Genomic DNA, 20,444 nt, shown 5'->3' with positions numbered 1-20,444 from the left:
TTCTTTACCCTTCGCCAATCTTCTTGACTATGCATTTGGCAGGGTTAAAATCAAGAAGCCAGTTGCTGGACCAGGCTTGTAGCCTGTCCAGGTCTCTTTGTAGTCCTGCCTGATCCTCATCCGATTTGATTCTTCTCATAAACTTCACATCATCTGCAAACAAGGACACTTCTGAGTCTATCCCTTCCATTATGTCGTTCACGTATACCAAGAACAGCACGGGTCCTAGGACTGACCCCTGTGGAACCCCGCTTGTCACAGGCGCCCACTCTGACACCTCGTCACGTACCATGAGTCGTTGTTGTTGTTGTTGTGTGTGTGTGTGTGTGTGTGTGTGTGTGTGTGTGTGTGTGTGTGTGTGTGTGTACTCACCTAATTGTACTCACCTAATTGTTGTTGCAGGGGTCGAGACTCAGCTCCTGGCCCCGCCTCTTCACTGATCGCTACTGGGTCCTCTCTCTCTCTGCTTCCTGAACTTTGTCATACCTCTTCTTAAAACTATGTATGGTTCCTGCCTCCACTACTTCACTTGCTAGGCTATTCAACTTGCTGACAACTCTATGACTGAAGAAATACTTCCTAACGTCCCTGTGACTCGTCTGAGTCTTCAGCTTCCAGTTGTGACCCCTTGTCCCTGTGTCCCCTCTCTGGAACACCCTATCTCTGTCCACCTTGTCTATTCCCCGCAGTATCTTGTATGTCGTTATCATGTCTCCCCTGACCCTTCTGTCCTCCAGTGTCGTCAGTCCGATTTCCCTTAACCTTTCCTCGTACGACATTCCCTTGAGCTCTGGGACTAGCCTTGTTACAAACCTTTGTACTTTCTCTAACTTTTTGACGTGCTTGACCAGGTGCTTGACTGGTGCTGCATACTCCAGTATGGGCCTAACATACACAGTGTACAGTGTCTTGAACGATTCCTTATTAAGGTATCGGAACGCTATTCTCAGGTTTGCCAGGCGCCCGTATGCTGCAGCGGTTATTTGGTTGATGTGTGCCTCCGGTGATGTGCTCGGTGTTATGGTCACCCCAAGGTCTTTCTCCCTGAGTGAGGTCTGTAGTCTTTGTCCACTTAGCCTAAACTCTGTCTGCGGTCTTCTTTGCCCCTCCCCAATCTTCATGACTTTGCATTTGGCTGGATTGAATTCGAGAAGCCAGTTACTGGACCACATGTCCAGCCTGTCCAGGTCTCTTTGCAGTCCTGCCTCATCCTCGTCCGATTTAATTCTTCTCATCAACTTCACGTCATCTGCGAACAGGGACACTTCAGAGTCTATTCCTTCCATCATGTCGTTCACATATATAAAAAATAGCACTGGTCCTTGAACTGACCCCTGTGGGACCCCGCTCGTAACAGGCGCCCACTGTGATACCTCTTCACGTACCATGACTCGTTGTTGCCTCCCTGTCAGGTATTCCCTTATCCATTGCAGTGCCCTCCCTTTTACATGCGCCTGATCCTCCAGCTTCTGCACTAATCTCGTGTGTGAGTGTGTGTGTGTGTGTGTGTGTGTGTGTGTGTGTGTGTGTGTGTGTGTGTGTGTGTGTGTGTGTGTGTGTGTGTGTGTGTGTGTGTGTGTGTGAGTGTGTGTGTGTGTACTCACCTATTTGTACTTACCTATTTGTGGTTGCAGGGGTCGAGTCTTAGCTCCTGGCCCCGCCTCTTCACCGGTTGTGTGTGTGTGTGTGTGCGTGTGTGTGTGTGTGTGTGTGTGTGTGTGTGTGTGTGTGTGTGTGTGTGTGTGTGTGTGTGTGTGTGTGTGTGTTTGTGTGTGTGTGTGTGTGTGTACTCACCTAATTGTGGTGTACCCCACAACTCCGTCTTTAAGGAGTTCTCTCTGTCTCCACTGTGAATACTTCTTTAAATCTCATGTTGAGCTTCTCACATACTTCTACGGCGTTTCGTTTTGTCGTTGGGCCCCTCTCTCTGTGACTGAAGAAATACTTCCTAACATCCCTTTGACTCATCTCAGTCTTCAACTTCCATTTGTGACCCCTTGTTGGTGTGTCCAATCTCTGTAACATCCTCTCCTTGTCCATCTTGTCGATTCCTCTCCTGTGTGTGTGTGTGTGTGTGTGTGTGTGTGTGTGTGTGTGTGTGTGTGTATGTGTGAGTGTGTGTGTTGTGTGTGTACTCACTTAATTGGACTCACCTAATTGTGGTTTCATGGGTCGAATCATAGCTCCTGGCCCCGCCTCTTTACTGGTCGCTAGTAGGTCACCCCCTGCTCCGTGAGCTTTATCATACCTCTTCTTAAAGCTTTGTATGTATCCTGCCTTCACCACCTCCCTTTCCAGACTATTCCACTTCCTGGCAACTCTGTGACTGAAGAAATACTTCCTAACATCCCTTTGACTCATCTCAGTCTTCAACTTCCATTTGTGACCCCTTGTTGGTGTGTCCAATCTCTGTAACATCCTCTCCTTGTCCATCTTGTCGATTCCTCTCAGTATTTTATAAGTTATCATGTCCCCTCTGTCCCTCCTGTCCTCCAGTGTCGTCAGGTCGATTTTCCTTAACCTCTCCTCGTAAGACATGCCCCTTAACTCCGGGATTAATATCGTTGCTTGGCCAGGTGTGGGTTCCAAGCTGGTGTTGCATACTCCAATATAGGCCTGCTGTGCACGGTGTACAGAGTCCTGAACCACTCCTTACTCAGATAGCGGAATGCTGTTCTTAGGTTGCTAGTCGCCCGTATGCTGCAGCAGTTATTTGGTTGATGTGCGCCTCAAGGGACATTTTCGGTGTTATAATTACCCCACGATCCTTTTCCTTGACTGAGGTTTGTAGTCGTTGGCTCCCTAGACTGTATTCTAACTGCGGAATTCTTTGCCTTTCCCGGATCTTTATGACTTTGCACTTAGAGGGGTTGAATTCCAGGAGCCATTTGCTGGACCAGGTCTGTAGCCAGTCCAGATCCCTTAGTAGTCCTTCCTGGTCCTCCTCCGATTGAATTATTAACTTGACATCGTCTATAAACAGAGACACTTCTGAGTCTATTCCTTCCGTCATGTCATTCACATATGCCAGAAACAGCACCAATCCTAAGACTGACCCCTGTGGAATCCTGCTCGTCACAGGCGCCCACTCTGACACCTCGTCACGTACCATGACTCTCTGATGCTTTCCCGTCAGGTATTATCTGATCCATTGCAGTGCCTTCCCTATTATACCTTCCTGGTCCTCCAGCTTTTGTACTAATCCCTTGTGTGGAACCGTGTCAAAAGCCTTCTTATAGCCAAAAAAAGCGTAATCTACCCACCCCCTCTCTCTCTTGTCCTACTGCTGTCACCTTGTCATGAAACTCCAGTAGGTTTGTGACACAGGATTTCCCGTCCCTGAATCTGTGCTGGTTGTTCTTGATAAGCTCATTCCTTTCTACGTGGTCCACTACTCTTCTCCTATAATCTTCTCCATGATTTTGCTTACTATACATGTCAGTGACACTGGTCTTTAGTTTAATATTGCATGTCTGTCTCCTTTTTTAAAAAATGGGACAACATTTGCTGTTTTTTTGTACCTCAGGAAGCCGCCCTGTTTCGATAGATGTGTTGATGATTGTCATTAGTGATACAGAGAGTGCCTGTGCTCCCTCTCTCAGAACCCACCCCAAGGAGAGATATTATCCGGCCCCATCGCCTTTGAGGTATTTAGTTCACTTAGCAGCCTCTTCACCTCCTCTTCGGTTGTATGTAGTGTGTCCAGCACTTGATGGTGTACCCCACAACTCCGTCTTTAAGGAGTTCTTTCTGTCTCCACTGTGAATACTTCTTTAAATCTCATGTTGAGCTTCTCACATACTTCTACGGCGTTTCGTTTTGTCGTTGGGTCTCCCTCCTTACCTGGGCATATTCATTTCTGGCTCTTCGACTGTTCTCCTTATTGTCCTGAGGTTCTTTGCCTTCTATACCTCTTCCATTCTCTAGCGTACTTGGCTCTGGTCACTCTACACCTCTGGGTGAACCAAAGGATAGTTCTGGCCTTCTCATTATTTCTGTTGCCCTGGGGTAGAAACCTTTCCTCTGCTGCCCTGCATATTGTTGTCACACATTCCATCATTTCATTTACTGATTTCCTTGCCAGTTCTCTGTCCACTGAACCTCGTGCAGGAAGTTCTTCAAGCCTGTGTAGTCCGCTCTCTTGTAGTTTGGCTTCCTCCGCTCTGCCCTTCCTGCTTTCCTCTCCATTAGCATCTCTGTTATGTATTCGAGGGTCAGATCAATAGCTCCGAGGGGCCATTCAAATGTAATGTCCTCAATATCTGCAAGACTCAAGGTGAATATTAGGTCCAATCTTGCTGGTTTATCCTCTCCCCTCTCTGTGTCAGTGTCCCTAATGTCGCATGAGGTTTTCCAGTACCACCTCCATCATCGTACCCTTCCCCGTTTCTGGACCCACATGTGGTTCCAGGTTTTCCCAGCCAATTTCTATGTGACCGAAGTCACCCATAACCTGAAGCTTTGCCCTGCCCTCAAGGGACCTTGTGGCCACTTCAGCCAGTGTATCAACCATCGCTCTCTTACTCTCATCATATTCTTGTCTTGGCCTCCTTGTGTGTGTGTGTGTGTGTGTGTGTGTGTGTGTGTGTGTGTGTGTGTGTGTGTGTGTGTGTGTGTGTGCAAGTGTGTGAGTGCGTATGTATGTATGTGTGTGTCAGAAACAAAGACATGTGTGAGGGGACAGAAGAGGGGAGGAGACACTAGAGGAGTGAAACGTCTGTGTGATGGAACAGGTGAGGGGAAGGTCACCAGTGCAGTGTAATACCTGTGTAAGTGGATAGGTGAGGGGAATAACACCAGAATAGCACCTGTGTGAGGGGACACATGAGGGATGGGACACTAGAGTAAAGCACCTGTGTGAAAGGACACATGGAGGAAGGAACACCTGTGTAACACCTAAGTAAGGGGACACATGAGGCAAGGGACACCAGTGTAACGTCTGTTAAAGGGGATAGGTGAGGGAAGAGATAACAGTCTAACACCTGTGTAAAGGGACAGGTGAGGGGAGGGACACGAATTTAACAGGCGAGGGAAAGGATATCAGTCTAAGATGTGTGAGGGGAGAGGTGAGGGAAGGGATACCAGTCTAACACCTGTGTGAGGGGACAGGTGACGGAAGGGATACCAGTCTAACATGTGTGAGGGGACAAGTGAGGGAAGGGATACCAGTCTAACATGTGTGAGGGGACAAGTGAGGGAAGGGATATCAGTCTAACAAATGAGTGAGAAGACAGGTGAGGTAAGGGATACCAGTTTAACACCCGTGTGAGAGGACAGGTGAGGAAAGGGATACCAGTCTAACACATTCGCTTCTCTCTCTCTCTTGCAGAAAAAAAATCGAGGGATCGTCATGGTTAGTTTTTATGCCGACCATGTCAGCTGCACCGAGCCTGCCAACGTTACTCACGTCGCCAGTAAGTACCTCTCTCTCTCTCTCTCTCTCTCTCTCTCTCTCTCTCTCTCTCACTTCTCTCCAAGCTGAGCTCATTTAGTGCAAGTGTCAATTAACAGTATTGACTTCATTCCCCAATGAAGTTAACTCGTTCACCATCGTTCAGTCAACAGTTGTCGTTCCAGAGGTGAACAGTCATCGTTCATCCCAACAGTTGTTGCCACCTTTGTGTCTTCTTTTTTCACCTCAGTAAAATATTGATCAAATTTTTCGTTCGCTGTCATCAAAGCGAGACTCTTCAAAGGGTTGCCTATGAATGACCGTTGACAGGCAGACTATCTGCTGGACTATGTGTGAGTGATTGAATGTTGATAGTCTAGCAAACTGTCTGCTAGTCTATTTGCGAGTGACAGTCTAGTAAAGCATTTGCTAGTGAATGAACGTTGATAATCTAGCAAATTATCTGCTAAACTACATGCTAGTTAATGAACGATTATAGTCTAGCCAACAATCTGCTAGACTATCTGCGAGTAATTGAATGCTGATAGTCTACCAGAGTGTTCCCACTGTACGCGTAACATCTGGTATTTCAGTGTAAACTCTGTGTTAGATGTGAAGACTTACTCTCCTCCCTTTACTTTCTTACTCTACACCCGTGACTTCCCTTTACCATTAAATTTTCTGAAAAGTTACGCTCTCACTCTGCTCATGAATCGCAACCTAAGACTTTAGGACACCCCTTAAGGGATACCGCTTTCCCAAATCTGATTATCACCCATTTCACAAACGCTCCAGCGCCCTCTACATTTTTATCACTATCCCGAGATTATAATAACAACAACACTACCACCACCGCCAGCAACAACAACAATAATAACAATAATAATAATAATAATAATAATAATAATAATAATAATAATAATAATAATAATAATAATAACAACAACAATAATAGCAATAATATTAATGAGAACCCTTGAGAATCTCTACACACAGTTCACCCCCAGACTGATAAACATTGAATGTGTACTCCACCTTCAATTACACGTATATTCTTAACAACATAATTCTTGAATTAGATATGCATATACTTTATTTTCTTTCCTTATTTATTCCCTGGACTCTACTGGCACGTCTCCAGCAATCGAAGTCTCGGACACAACTCACTTCTCTTTTTCAACTCTTCCCACCACTCACATCCTTGTTCAGTGCTCGGATATTATGCTTCCTTTCTTTCTGCACAATAAAAATATTTTTTTTCTTCATATATATTCTGCATCCTCACATTCAAACAACCCATCTAGAGAATGCCGTATTTTTTGTAGTAATTGCATAATAAACAAGTGGCAACTAGCAGCTCGTTACACTCACTGTAGTCACCAGGAAAACTTAAGATTACGGGAGTTAGAATCCGAGCCTTTACCCCGAAGGACCTGGGAGGTCTCATAACATTAAGAACTTCAATGCCATATATCAGTGATTAGTAAAGATTAGTAGTTCACTAAAGTCCCACCCTAAATTATCACTAGACAGAGAATGTAAACAAAGTCCTGCTGGAGTATAAAACACTTAATATACGTCAACTTTCTCACTCACATGACTGGCAGTAGCAACTCCCTTGATGGATTTTATTTGTCAACTGTATTTTCATTGGGATTTTTTTTTTAAACATTAAGCAAAGCTGCTCTTTATTATATATATGTCGTGCCGCATAGGCAAAACTTGCGTTTTTGGCTTAAATTGCAACGCTTTTCTTGCCGAATAACGCAATTGAAAATTTGCGTATACAATAATTTCGCAAAAATCGTTCTGGCCCCAACGAAAAAAATATGTCATTGCATTTGTTTGTTATTAAATTACTGTACCCTTATCTAAAATATATTTAGTTGGATTACGCTAAATTAAATTGAGCTTGTTATAATAATGTTAGGTAAGTTTTCTAAGGTTCTCTTGATACAAAATTATTAATTTTTACATTAACATAAATGAAAAAGTATATATCTTTAAAAGTAGAAGAGAAAATTTTAGAAAGGTTTTAATTTTAAATGAGTTGTTGCTAATTGACCAATTTTACCTATTAGGAACGGCATATATATATATATATATATATATATATATATATATATATATATATATATATATATATATATATATATATATATATATATATATATATATATATATGTATATATATACATATATATATATATATATATATATATATATATATATATATATATATATATATATATATATATATATATATATATGTATATATATATATATATAATATGTATATATATATATATATATATATATATATATATATGTATATATATACATATATATATATATATATATATATATATATATATATATATATATATATATATATATATATACATATATATATATATATATATATATATATATATATATATATATATATAAATATATATATATATATATATATATATATATATATATATATATATATATATATATATATATATATATATATACATATATATATATATATATATATATATATATATATGCAGTTCCGAATATTTAAAATTGGTCAATTAGCAACAACTCGCGACATGGGTTTCCTAGTGTTGAAACCTGTCGGCCTCTGGTGGGAGACATCAGTGTGGCAATGAGAATATCGTCAAGCATTCCATTAAGGACTCATTTTCACTTCCAGTTAGACTTGGGGGAATAGGTACCTGCGAGGCGACAGAGATAGCATTACCTGCATTCCTGTCCTCGTGTGTGGCGTCTAACGAATTAGTGGTTGAGATTATTCCTGAGCGTCTCCGACACTCTGTTAGGGTTCATGATCAAAGTTCGTTGACGCAGCCAGGCAGCGGGATACTCCAGCAAGCTCCTTAGGCATCCCAGTTCTGACTGATGCTACAAACAGTCTCACTGGGATTGCCCCACGGTAGAGAATTTGGTCTCAGCAATGCTTGAGAATAAGTCGGGTAGTTCTGCTCTGTCCTCCTCCTCCGCCAGGAAGACAGAGCTGTCCTCCTGGTTGTAACACCAGGAAGATATCTCCTCCTCCTTTAGGGAGGTTCCTATTAGTTGTGCCTAATTCCTTCCAAGGCACTCGTTTCGGCTCTTAGACATTTGTTATGGTGTAGCCCCTATGTTCACTTAAGACAGGTGAGTCGGAAGACTTTCTACAGGACAAACAAACCACAGACACAACAACCATCACTACCACGCACTACCACCATGCCAACCACCATCACCACCACACACTTCCACCACCATAACAACCACCGTCACCACCACCACGGCCACCATGCAAACCACCATCACAACCACACACTACCACCACCACCCCAACAACCACCATCACCACCACCACCCTCCACCTCCACCTCCACCCACCACGTGCACTACCATCATCACCTCCTCTACCACCATCACATCTACTACCACCATCACCTCCACTACTACCATAACCTCCACTACCACCATCACCTCCACTACTACCATCACCTCTGTTACCACCATTACCTCCACTGCCACCATCACCTTCACTACCACCATCACCTTCACTACCACCATCACCTCCACTACCACCATCACCACAACCACCATCACCTTCACTACCACCATCACCACTACCACCATCACCTCCACTACCACAATCACCGCTACCACCATCACCTCCACTACCACTGTCACCTCCATTTCCACCATCACCACTACTACCATCACTACCACCATCACCTCTACTACTACCACCATCTCCACTACTGCCACCACCTTCACTACCACAATCATCACTACCACGATCACCACTGCCACCACCACTATCACACCACTAACACCTAAGAAAGCAGCAACACACAGTGAGCTTAACTGCCAATAACACCATGTTCACTACTTCCCCATCGGTCTAGTGTCAAACGCAGATACGATACATAAAAGCGAGGCTTTTAAGATAGGGCAGACGGGAAGGGAAGGGAAGATGGAGAAAGGAAAGGAGGAGCAGCGGGGTGGAGGTGGGAGGGATGGAGGTGGGAGAGATGGAGGCTCTTTGAGGAGAGGAAGAGGAGAGTAAACATTCAAAGGTCGAGAAAGACAGCTGAAACCACATCAACGACAGGGAGAAAAGTGTTGGTGAGGGAGAGAAGTGTTGGTGATGGAGAGGAGTGTTGGTGATGGAGAGAAGTGTTGGTGATGGAAAAAAGTGTTGGTGAGGAAGATAAGTGTTAGTGAGGGGGAGAATTGTCAGTGAGGGAGAGAAGTGTCCGTGAGGGAGAAACGTGTTAGTGAGAGGAAGTGTTGGTGAGTGAGAGAGAGACAGAGAGATAGACAGACAGACGGAGAGAGAGAGAGAGAGAGAGAGAGAGAGAGAGAGAGAGAGAGAGAGAGAGAGAGAGAGAGAGGGAGGGAGAGAGAGAGAGAGAGAGAGAGAGAGAGAGAGAGAGAGAGAGAGAGAGAGAGAGAGAGAGAGAGAGAGAGAGAGAGAGAGTGAGTGAGAGAGAGAGATAACCATTGATTCTATGTCAAGGTTTTTTGTTTCTTTTTAATAAAACATTTATGAGCAAGCGTTGAACTCTTATTATCATACAACACCTGAGAAGTGGGAGGTAATCAGGGTTGTTTTAAGGAATTACATTTCCCTCCAATTCCTCGGATGAAGAGCCCCTGACATTGTCCAAACTGACCATGAAGAACCATGTTGTAAATCTTGCGAACAAGGCAGCCAGGAAGCTTACAGCACTTCGCTGTATCTCGCATCTGCTTGACAGTAGGGGTTGCAAGATTCTGTACGAAGCACAAGTACGCTCACACCTTGAGTATGCTCCACTTTCTCGGTTCGCCTCCACCCCCCCTTATCTGCGACTGCTTGACAGAGTAGAGAACAGAGCAAGACGTCTCATCTCTCGCCTGGACCCATCCTGGATAGATGTTATTTCAGCAGAGCCTTCAACACAGGAGGGATGTGGGTGGCCTTACTGTTATGTACAAGGCCAATATTGCAAAAGTACTACACTTGGATCCACTTCAAGGACAGCGAGAACCAAGCTTCTATACCACAAGACGGGCAGAAAGCAGCAACTTCACTCTGGCTGTACCCTTCTCCAGAACATCACTCAATCTGAGATCATACATACCCAGGATGACTCGAGTATGGAACACATTCGTACAGCATAATGATGTCAACGAGATAAAGTCAGTTGATCAAATGAAAATGCTGGCCCACAGATGGCTCCAACTTCATCCTGTTCCCTACTTGTATGTCTCATAACAATAAAAATGCTTTCAAATGAGCTGATGTAGGTAACAGCTCTTAGCTTGTTAATAAAGTTACGAATCCTTAACCTGTAAATAGCTTGTCAATAAAGCTAGGGATCCTTAACTTGTAAATAGCTTGTCAATAAAGCTAGGGATCCTTAACTTGTAAATAGCTTGTCAATAAAGCTAGGGATCCTTAACTAACCTTGTCAAACCCTGTGTAAAAAAAGCATCATGATGTCCTCCCAATCTTTCAACAGTCAATTGACAATAAATATTTATCTCTATTATTTAATATTACTGTTGAGTGTATGGCATGTGTATGACTGTGTATGGCATGTGTATGACTGTGTATGGCATGTGTATGACAGTGTATGGCATGTGTATGACAGTGTATGGCATGTGTATGACAGTGTATGGCATGTGTATGACAGTGTATGGCATGTGTATGACAGTGTATAGTATGTGTATAACAGTGTATGGCATGTGTATGACAGTGTATGGCATGTGTATGGCAGTGTATGAAAGCCAGTCTGTCAGTCTGATGAAGTCGTTCATAACTCGACTCACGAAATCGTAATGACACGATTGCGAACAAACCATACCACGGGTGGGATTTGAACCCGCGGTCAGAGTCTCAAAACTCCAGACCGTCGCGTTAGCCACTGGACCAGCTAGGCCAGCCAGCTGGCCCAGTGGCTAACACAACGGTTTGGAGTTTTGAGACTTTCTGACCACGAGTTCAAACCCTACCCGTGGTATGGTCGGATTTTTTTTAAGTCGTTCATAACTTCAAACATCAGGGGAAGGGTATCGATGCTGGTGGGTGACTCTTAGTCCAAGTACGTAGAGCGGTGCTCACCTTCCTTGGATCAAATTTGTGCAGATCTAACACTTTCCCATGAAACAAAAATAACCCGCACATAAAAGAGAGAAGCTTACGACGACGTTTCGGTCCGACTTGTAAATGGTCAAAGTCGGACCGAAACGTCGTCGTAAGCTTCTCTCTTTTATGTGCGGGTTATTTGTGTATCGTTCCAGTCACGGTATTTTGCCTTTTTTTGTTTGTTATTTCCCATAAATGTAATAATAGTAATGTTAATAATAATTCCATCATCATTGCTCCAGTGCAGAGTAAAACCCTCTTCAGATTACCACTTGAAATAAACATCTTTAAGATATACTTGCGAGTTGTTCCACTGGAAACACAACTCTGACCTCAGCCAAGTACTTCAAGTTGATATTTACTGAGTTTAGGGCCTGAGAAGCTGATTACTTTTCCATGAGAGAATTGTCCTAAGTTACTATTATTGCCGAGACTAAAAACCTTCAACTCTAAATTGTTTTGGTGAGACGTTGTAATGCGGTTACCAGCGCAGCGAGCAAAACTTAAAAGATTATTATAGCAACTTTTCTCTGGGCTAAAGCATTTAGGACGTCGGTAAACAACACTCCGTCTCAATTCACCAGCGTTGCTTCACTCATGGCGGCAGTTGTCGTACCTATTTCAATTCGTTGGTTTCTTTCCGAACTAGGTTAGGTTACTTAGGTTACTTAACGTATAATAATCGATATTAATGAAAAATGTGGTTTTGCGTTTAACACCATGTTCTTCACTACTTCCCCATCGGTCTAGTGTCAAACGCAGATACGATACATAAAGGCGAGGTATAAAGGGTTGCTATAAGAACATAAGAACATAAGAAAGAAGGAGCACTGTAGCAGGTCTGTTGGCCTATATTTGGCAAGTCCTTTACAAAACCAACCCACTAATAAAACATTTGGCCAACCCACATTCAGTGCAACCCTAACAATAAGCTTTTGACAAATCTATTTACTCATATGCAAGTCCCAATCAAATCCAACCCTTCTCATCCATGTATTTATCCAACCTAAACTTGAAACTACACAAGGTTTTAGCTTCAATAACCCCTCATTCTTCGTCTAACAAGTGAATGTAATTTAAGGGTCTTCAATCTTTCTTCATTAGGAAGATTTCTAATGCTATGTATCAATTTAGTCATTCTACGCTGAATGTTTTCTAACGAATTTATGTCCATTCTGTAATATGGAGACCAGAACTGAGCTGCATAATCTAGGTGAGGCCTTATTAATGATGTATAAAGCTATAATATAACCGCTGAACTTCTGTTGTTTACACTTCTTGATATAAATCCCAATAATCTATTTGCCTTATTACGTACGCTTAGGCATTGTTGTCTTGGTTTAAGGTTAATGCTTATCATAACCCACAAGTCCTTTTCGCAATCTGTATGGCTAAGTTCTACATTATTTAACTTATAAGTGCTAGGGGTGATAGGTAGCAACATAAGCAACAGTTAGGCAACTTTATTCGGGAATAAAGTTGCCTAACTGTTCCTTATGTGTCTTACCTATCAACCTGTCGGTATTGTTTACCATTCTGATATTAAAGTGGTAGGGTTGTGGACACTCCCGAGCTTCAGAACCTTGCATTTATCTACATTGAACTGCATCTGCCACTTTGCTGACCAGGTATTGAGTTTGTCTAAATCCTCCTGAAGTTCCCTGATATCTACGTTTGAATCAATTATCCTACCTATCTTTGTGTAATCGGCGAATTTGCTCATTTCACTAGTAATTCCGTGTAGATGAATGGTTCAGAGAACCGACAAGTTGGTAAATTAGACACATGTGCAACACTTGGGTATCTTTAATGAGGAAATGTTTCGCCACACAGTGGCTTCATCAGTCCATAGAAAGGAGAATAGTGAAGAACAGGAGGAGTTTGAGGTAATCAGTCCCTGAACCTTTGAATCGATGTAGTCAGTACATCAATCTTGAAGATTTCAAGATAGTTGCACATGTGTCTAATTTATCAACTTGTCGGTCCTCTGAACCACTCATCTACATTCCTGTCTGACACAGCAACATTTAGCTCAATCCAACTAAATATATTTCAGATAAGTTTACAATTATTTAATAACAAACAAACACAATAAAATATATATTTTTTTTCGTTAGGTTCAGAATGATTTTTGCGAAATTATTGCATACACAAATTTTTCGTTTCCCTTATTCGGCAAGAAGAGCGTTGCTATTCAAGCAAAAATCGCGTTTTACCTATTCGACACACACACACACACACACACACACACACACACATACACACACACACACACACACACACACACACACACACACACACACACACACACACACGCACACACACACACACACACACACCAAGCAGGGATAACAGGGAAGGCACTACAATGGATCAGGGAATACTTGTCAGGAAGACAGCAGCGAGTCATGGTACGTGGCGAGGTGTCAGAGTGGGCACCTGTGACCAGCGGGGTCCCACAGGGGTCAGTCCTAGGACCAGTGCTGTTTCTGGTATTTGTGAACGACATGACGGAAGGAATAGACTCTGAGGTGTCCCTGTTTGCAGATGACGTGAAGTTGATGAGAAGAATTCACTCGATCGAAAACCAGGCAGAACTACAAAGGGATCTGGACAGGCTGCAGACCTGGTCCAGCAATTGGCTCCTGGAGTTCAATCCCACCAAGTGCAAAGTCATGAAGATTGGGGAAGGGCAAAGAAGACCGCAGACGGAGTACAGTCTAGGGGGCCAGAGACTACAAACCTCACTCAAGGAAAAAGATCTTGGGGTGAGTATAACACCAGGCACATCTCCTGAAGCGCACATCAATCAAATAACTGCTGCAGCATATGGGCGCCTAGCAAACCTCAGAACAGCATTCCGACATCTTAATAAGGAATCGTTCAGGACCCTGCACACCGTGTACGTTAGTCCCATATTGGAGTATGCGGCACCAGTTTGGAACCCACACCTAGTCAAGCACGTAAAGAAACTAGAGAAAGTTCAAAGGTTTGCAACAAGACTAGTCCCAGAGCTAAGAGGTATGTCCTACGAGGAGAGGTTAAGGGAAATCAACCTGACGACACTGGAGGACAGGAGAGATAGGGGGGACATGATAGCGACATACAAAATACTGAGAGGAATTGACAAGGTGGACAAAGACAGGATGTTCCAGAGATTGCACACAGTAACAAGGGGACACAGTTGGAAGTTGAAGACACAGATGAATCACAGGGATGTTAGGAAGTATTTCTTCAGCCACAGAGTAGTCAGTAAGTGGAATAGTTTGGGAAGCGATGTAGTGGAGGCAGGATCCATACATAGCTTTAAGCAGAGGTATGATAAAGCTTACGGTTCAGAGAGAGTGACCTAGTAGCGATCAGTGAAGAGGCGGGGCCAGGAGCTCGGACTCGACCCCCGCAACCTCAACTAGGTGAGTACAACTAGGTGAGTACACACACACACACACACACACACACACACACACACACACACACACACACACACACACACACACACACACACACACACATACACGCACACACACACACACACACATACACACACATACACACACGCACACACACATACATACATACATACATACATACACACACACACACACACACACACACACACACACATACACACACACACACACACACACACACACACACACACACACACACACACACACACACACACACACACACACACACACACACACACACACACACACACACACACCGGTGGCCTGGTGGCTAAAGCTCCCGCTTCACACACGGAGGGCCCGGGTTCGATTCCCGGCGGGTGGAAACATTCGACACGTTTCCTTACACCTGTTGTCCTGTTCACCTAGCAGCAAATAGGTACCTGGGTGTTAGTCGACTGGTGTGGGTCGCATCCTGGGGGACAAGATTAAGGACCCCAATGGAAATAAGTTAGACAGTCCTCGATGACGCACTGACTTTCTTGGGTTATCCTGGGTGGCTAACCCTCCGGGGTTAAAAATCCGAACGAAATCTTATCTTATCTTATCTTATCTCACACACACACAGAGACCAGTCCTAGGACCGGTGCTGTTTCTGGTATTTGTGAGCGACATGACAGAAGGAATGGACTACGAAGTGTCCCTGTTTGCAGATGTTGTGAAGTTGATGAGAAGAATTCAGTCGGACGAGGACCAGGCACAACTACAGAGGGATCTTGACAGGCTGCAGACCTGGTCCAGCAATTGGCTCCTGGAGTTAAACCCCACCAAGTGCAATATCATGAAGTTTGGGGAAGGGCAAAGAAGATCACAGACGGAGTACAGTCTAGGGGGGCCAGAGCCTACAAACTTCACTCAAGCAAAAAGATCTTGGGGTGAGTATAACACCAGGCACATCTGAAGCGCACATCAACCAAATAACTGCCGCAGCATACGGGCACCTGGCAAACCTAAGAACAGCATTCCGACATCTTAATAAGGAATCATTCAAGACCCTGTACACTGTGTACGTTAGGCCCATTTTGGAGTATGCAGCGCCAGTTTGGAACTCTCGCCTAACTAAGCATGTAAGGAAACTAGAGAAAGTGCAAAGGTTTGCAACAAGACTAGTCCCGGAGCTAAGGGGTGTGTCCTACGAGGAGAGGTTAAGGGAAATCAACCTGATGACACTGGAAGACAGGAAAGATAGGGGGGATATGATAACGACATATAAAATACTGAGAGGAATCGACAAGGTGGATAGAGACAGGATGTTCCAGAGATGGGACACAGTAACAAGGGGTCACAGTTGGAAGGTGAAGATTCAGATGAACCACACGGATGTTAGAAAGTATTTATTCAGTCACAGAATAGTCAGGAAGTGGAATAGTCTGGGAAGTGATGTAGTGGAGGCAGGATCCATACATAGCTTTAAGGAGAGGTATGATAAAGCTCATGGAGCCGGAAGAGTGGCCGAGTAGCGGCCAGTGAAAAGGTGGGGTGGGCCACCCTGCAACCACAACTAATATATATATATATATATATATATATATATATATATATATATATATATATATATATATATATATATATATATATATATATATATATATATATATATATATATATATATATATATATATATATATATATATATATATATATATATATATATATATATATATATATATATATATATATATATATAGCTTTACTCTTTCAACAAGTGACAAAGTGTATTTTTACAACTAAGCTCAAACCCCGCGAGGAATATCAATTTGCTTCCACTCTTATCCCAACGGAAGTAAACAATGCCCAATTTTTAAGAATATAAATTTCCAATTAGAGCTATTTCCGAAAAACGTAATGGGGGTGTCGCTTTCTTATTACTTATTTGAATAAACCTTCCACCACTTCGAGAGAGAGAGAGAGAGAGAGAGAGAGAGAGAGAGAGAGAGAGAGAGAGAGAGAGAGAGAGAGAGAGAGAGAGAGAGGTGATTACCATTCATGAATTACGTTAAGACTTACTGAGAGAAAGAAAAAGAGTGTTTGAGTGAGCTTCAGAGCTCTTAAATAAATTAAGGTAACATAAAAACTATTTGACGGTAAATTCAATTTAAATTATTTAGAAGATGACTACACAATTAGGGAACATCTAAAAGATTTAATGAAATCACATTCGACCCTGAAAGTTTAAGAGGAACGTTTGTGCTGAACTCTTACGAAGTGTTGTCAACTGTAGTCAGGTGAGAAATATTAGTGAGGTCTTTATTAACATGTGGGATTAATCAATTTTGGAGGAAGAATTGTAAGGGACGAGTTATGGCAAGACTTGTACTATTAATATCTCATATGAATAAGTTTAAACGTTGGAAATATGTAAAATAGATTAAAAAAAGGGGGGGAGGGATGTTGTGAGAAACCTCAATTGCCTGTAAAAGCCAACAGGAAAAGAAAAAAGAAAAATATGAACTTGGAGCAAATCGAATATCATGTAAGATTTTATTATCACTATTAAAAACTTTCTGAAGACACCATGGGGCCTAGTTCCTAGGCCTTTTGTGTATCCACATGCTCTCGCGCTACCGTCCACAGGATGGATATGGGGTGCACAATAAACTAGCCACTTCGGTGGCAAAATCTAATCTGAAGACACCAGCGTGGACTTTAAGAGGCTGCAATTTAAACTACAGAATTCCCAGTAAATCCCATAAAAAAGACCAATACGAGACTGAGGAGCATCTTAGTGACTTTCAGATGTCTTCCTGATAAATAAAAAAGACTAAGGACGATTTGAATATATTCCAGTTTAACGTAAAGATAATAATTTGTTTTCCAGAGTAATACATAAAAATGCACGAGCTTCTGTTGAAAGTCTGACACAGGACTCAAGCTACACTTCCGCTGAGAGTTGGAGGAAGGGGTCTTCGTCTGTATACATATTTGTGGATTCAAGGAAATCACAGAGAGATATTCTTCCAGAGGCCTCAAACAGTTTCTGAGGTTAACAGGACTACCTTATGAAGAATAATATGGTCTCAAAAATACTCGTTATTGAGTTGGGGAAAGACAGAACTTGTCTCATGGCAGTGATAGCTCATGCTGGTAAACTTGCATTTTCTGTCCCACATTCCTCCTGGAAAACTGGCTTCGATTTTCAGTTTAACTGGTGTAGCACACTGCCTTCCTCTCTACTCATTATCATTCCTCCCTCCTCTTGCCACTTTCACGAAAACAGATGTATTTAAGGCACTGCACAGACACATCAATTTAGGTACATCAGACGTAAAGTCAGTGGTAGCCTTCAGCTTCATTGAGTCCCAAAAATATATAAAATCTAGAAAACGTACCCATTAACTCACATTATCCCAACAGCTATGGATACACTTTGCTAATAGAAAAACTATTCATTTGAATGAATAAACAAGTTAGGCAGAAGTCTTAAAGAGAAACTAAAGATCATTGAGCTCTTACGTAATTTATCCTTACCACTTCATTGTTGCAATAAATAATTTGAAAATTAACTGCTGAAAAATTATCTTTGCGCATGAAGTGTAATGCGATGTAACTCGAAGAATAATTGTACCAAATTAATTAATATATCATTTCTTAACAAAAAAAAAAAAAAAAAAGGTGTCAGAGGAAGAAATTACGGAAATGATTTCAGGGATAGAACACCAGGTGTCTCCCCGGTGACGTTTGCTTCTTATCTCTGAGACAATATTACCCCTACGTATGCACTCACACACACACACACACACACACACACACACACACACTATACAGGAACCATACATAGTTTTAAGACGAGGTATGATAAAGCTCATGGAGCAGGGAGAGAGGGGACCTAGTAGCAACCACAAATAGGTGAGTACACACACACACACATATATATATATATATATATATATATATATATATATATATATATATATATATATATATATATATATTTAAAAAAAAATTTATTGACAAAAATACAATAGGGAGTAAAACAACATAGATAACAACTCAGAGCTACATCTCGAATCCTTCGTCCAGCTCCCCGGCAGTGGGCCGCGTGCCCAGAATGCTGCAGGAATTTCCCCCCGGGATCACAACACTGAGTGTCTGAAAAAGGAAGCTGGCCACCTTGTGATCTTTGGTTTCTATGATGAGTTTTTCACCCAGCTCTTCGAGGAACTTTAGAGCACCCTTGCCCCATGCACCTAGGGTCTCCAATCCTATTGAGATAAAGTTATAGCAAGGGGGAAGGCCTTCATATTTGCGGGTCTTCTTGGTCTCCCTGTAGCTGGCAGCTCTACCCCCTTCAGCTTCGGAGTATGGCAAGTAGGTATCTACCAATATGGTGGCACAGGCGTAGTCCCAGGCAATCTGCTTTCCATCCTTCCAGGGTAGCATAGTGGCTCTATCAGGACGCTTTTGACTTCCGTCAGACCTCTGTACTTGGGGTTCCCGTTGAGCTGGGCAACGGGCTGCGCCAAGGCTTCTCTTTATGATGTCGTTGACCTCCCCATGTTTAGCATACTTCCCTTCTGATGTGTGACACACGAGACCAAGAAGTCCGAATTGATCAGCCGTCGCCCTGTCGCAAATACACCTATGTTCGATGAGGATGAGGACGGCTAGGTGAAGAGCAGCACCAATTGGAATGGCTTGCGATCGAGTCGAGTACCCAGAGAGGAACTGGGAACAGCTGAAAGGAAATCTGAATGTTGTGCCTTCACCACTAGGAGATGATCTTTGTCCTTTCCTGAAGCGTTGGTGAACAGTGTGTTGGCGATTGTTTCCATGAGTGGTTTGTCCCAGTGGGACTGCTTGTGTTCTTTGAGAGAAGCTTGTGTACTGGAGGAGTCTGCAAGGGTGTCCCACTGCACGGCTGCTTCAATGAACCTGGGATCTTGAGCTCCTACCGCACTTCTGAAGCGTTCGGGGACAATCTCCTTGACTAGTCCACTGGAAGCCAAACACGAAGACAGACGTCCTTAAACCTATCTGCGTTGCTTTGCGCATCTCTATATCTCCCAGTAGCACTGGGAGAGTTGCCTGATTCCATTGCTGATCTTCCAGTGACAGATTCAGTGCCTTCTTAAAGTGTGATCTCAGGAGTGAGCCATATTCGTTGAGTGTTAGGCTGTCAAAAGAGGGCGAGTAAGTGAGTCTGGGCAGAGTAAGACACCTTGTTAGGAGATACAGGGTATCATGGGCCTCAAGATCTCTTATTCTCTCTTCCATTCTCTTCAGGTCCATTCACTTTGTCCTTGAGGACTGTGTCAGTGGCCTGATGATCCAGCGTTGCTCTCAAGAGGGTGCTCTTGGATGGGGAGGTAGTAGAGGCTTCAGGGAGGGTTGTTCGCACAACACTGATTATTTCCTGTTTTGTTGTGATGATTTCACATTTGGAGGGATTGAGGATGAGTCCCAAGGCCTGTGTCTTCACCAGTTGTAGGTCCTT

At 42.9% G+C, this 20,444-nt stretch overlaps 1 protein-coding gene across 1 annotated transcript in view; it reads left to right on the top strand.

Annotated features, from left to right (window-relative positions):
• The window catches only part of LOC128695773 (dipeptidase 1), an 839,310-nt gene that overhangs the window by 757,819 nt on the left and 61,047 nt on the right, over window positions 1–20,444 (top strand). The window contains exon 9 of the mRNA XM_070088924.1: window positions 5,330–5,414. Coding sequence (XP_069945025.1) covers window positions 5,330–5,414 — 85 coding nt within the window. The remainder of the gene's footprint in view (window positions 1–5,329; window positions 5,415–20,444) is intronic.

The sequence above is a fragment of the Cherax quadricarinatus genome, chromosome 2 (genome assembly GCF_038502225.1).
Source record: "Cherax quadricarinatus isolate ZL_2023a chromosome 2, ASM3850222v1, whole genome shotgun sequence".
Taxonomy (NCBI): Eukaryota; Metazoa; Arthropoda; class Malacostraca; order Decapoda; family Parastacidae; genus Cherax; species Cherax quadricarinatus.
This window is presented reverse-complemented; position numbering and strand designations above follow the sequence as displayed.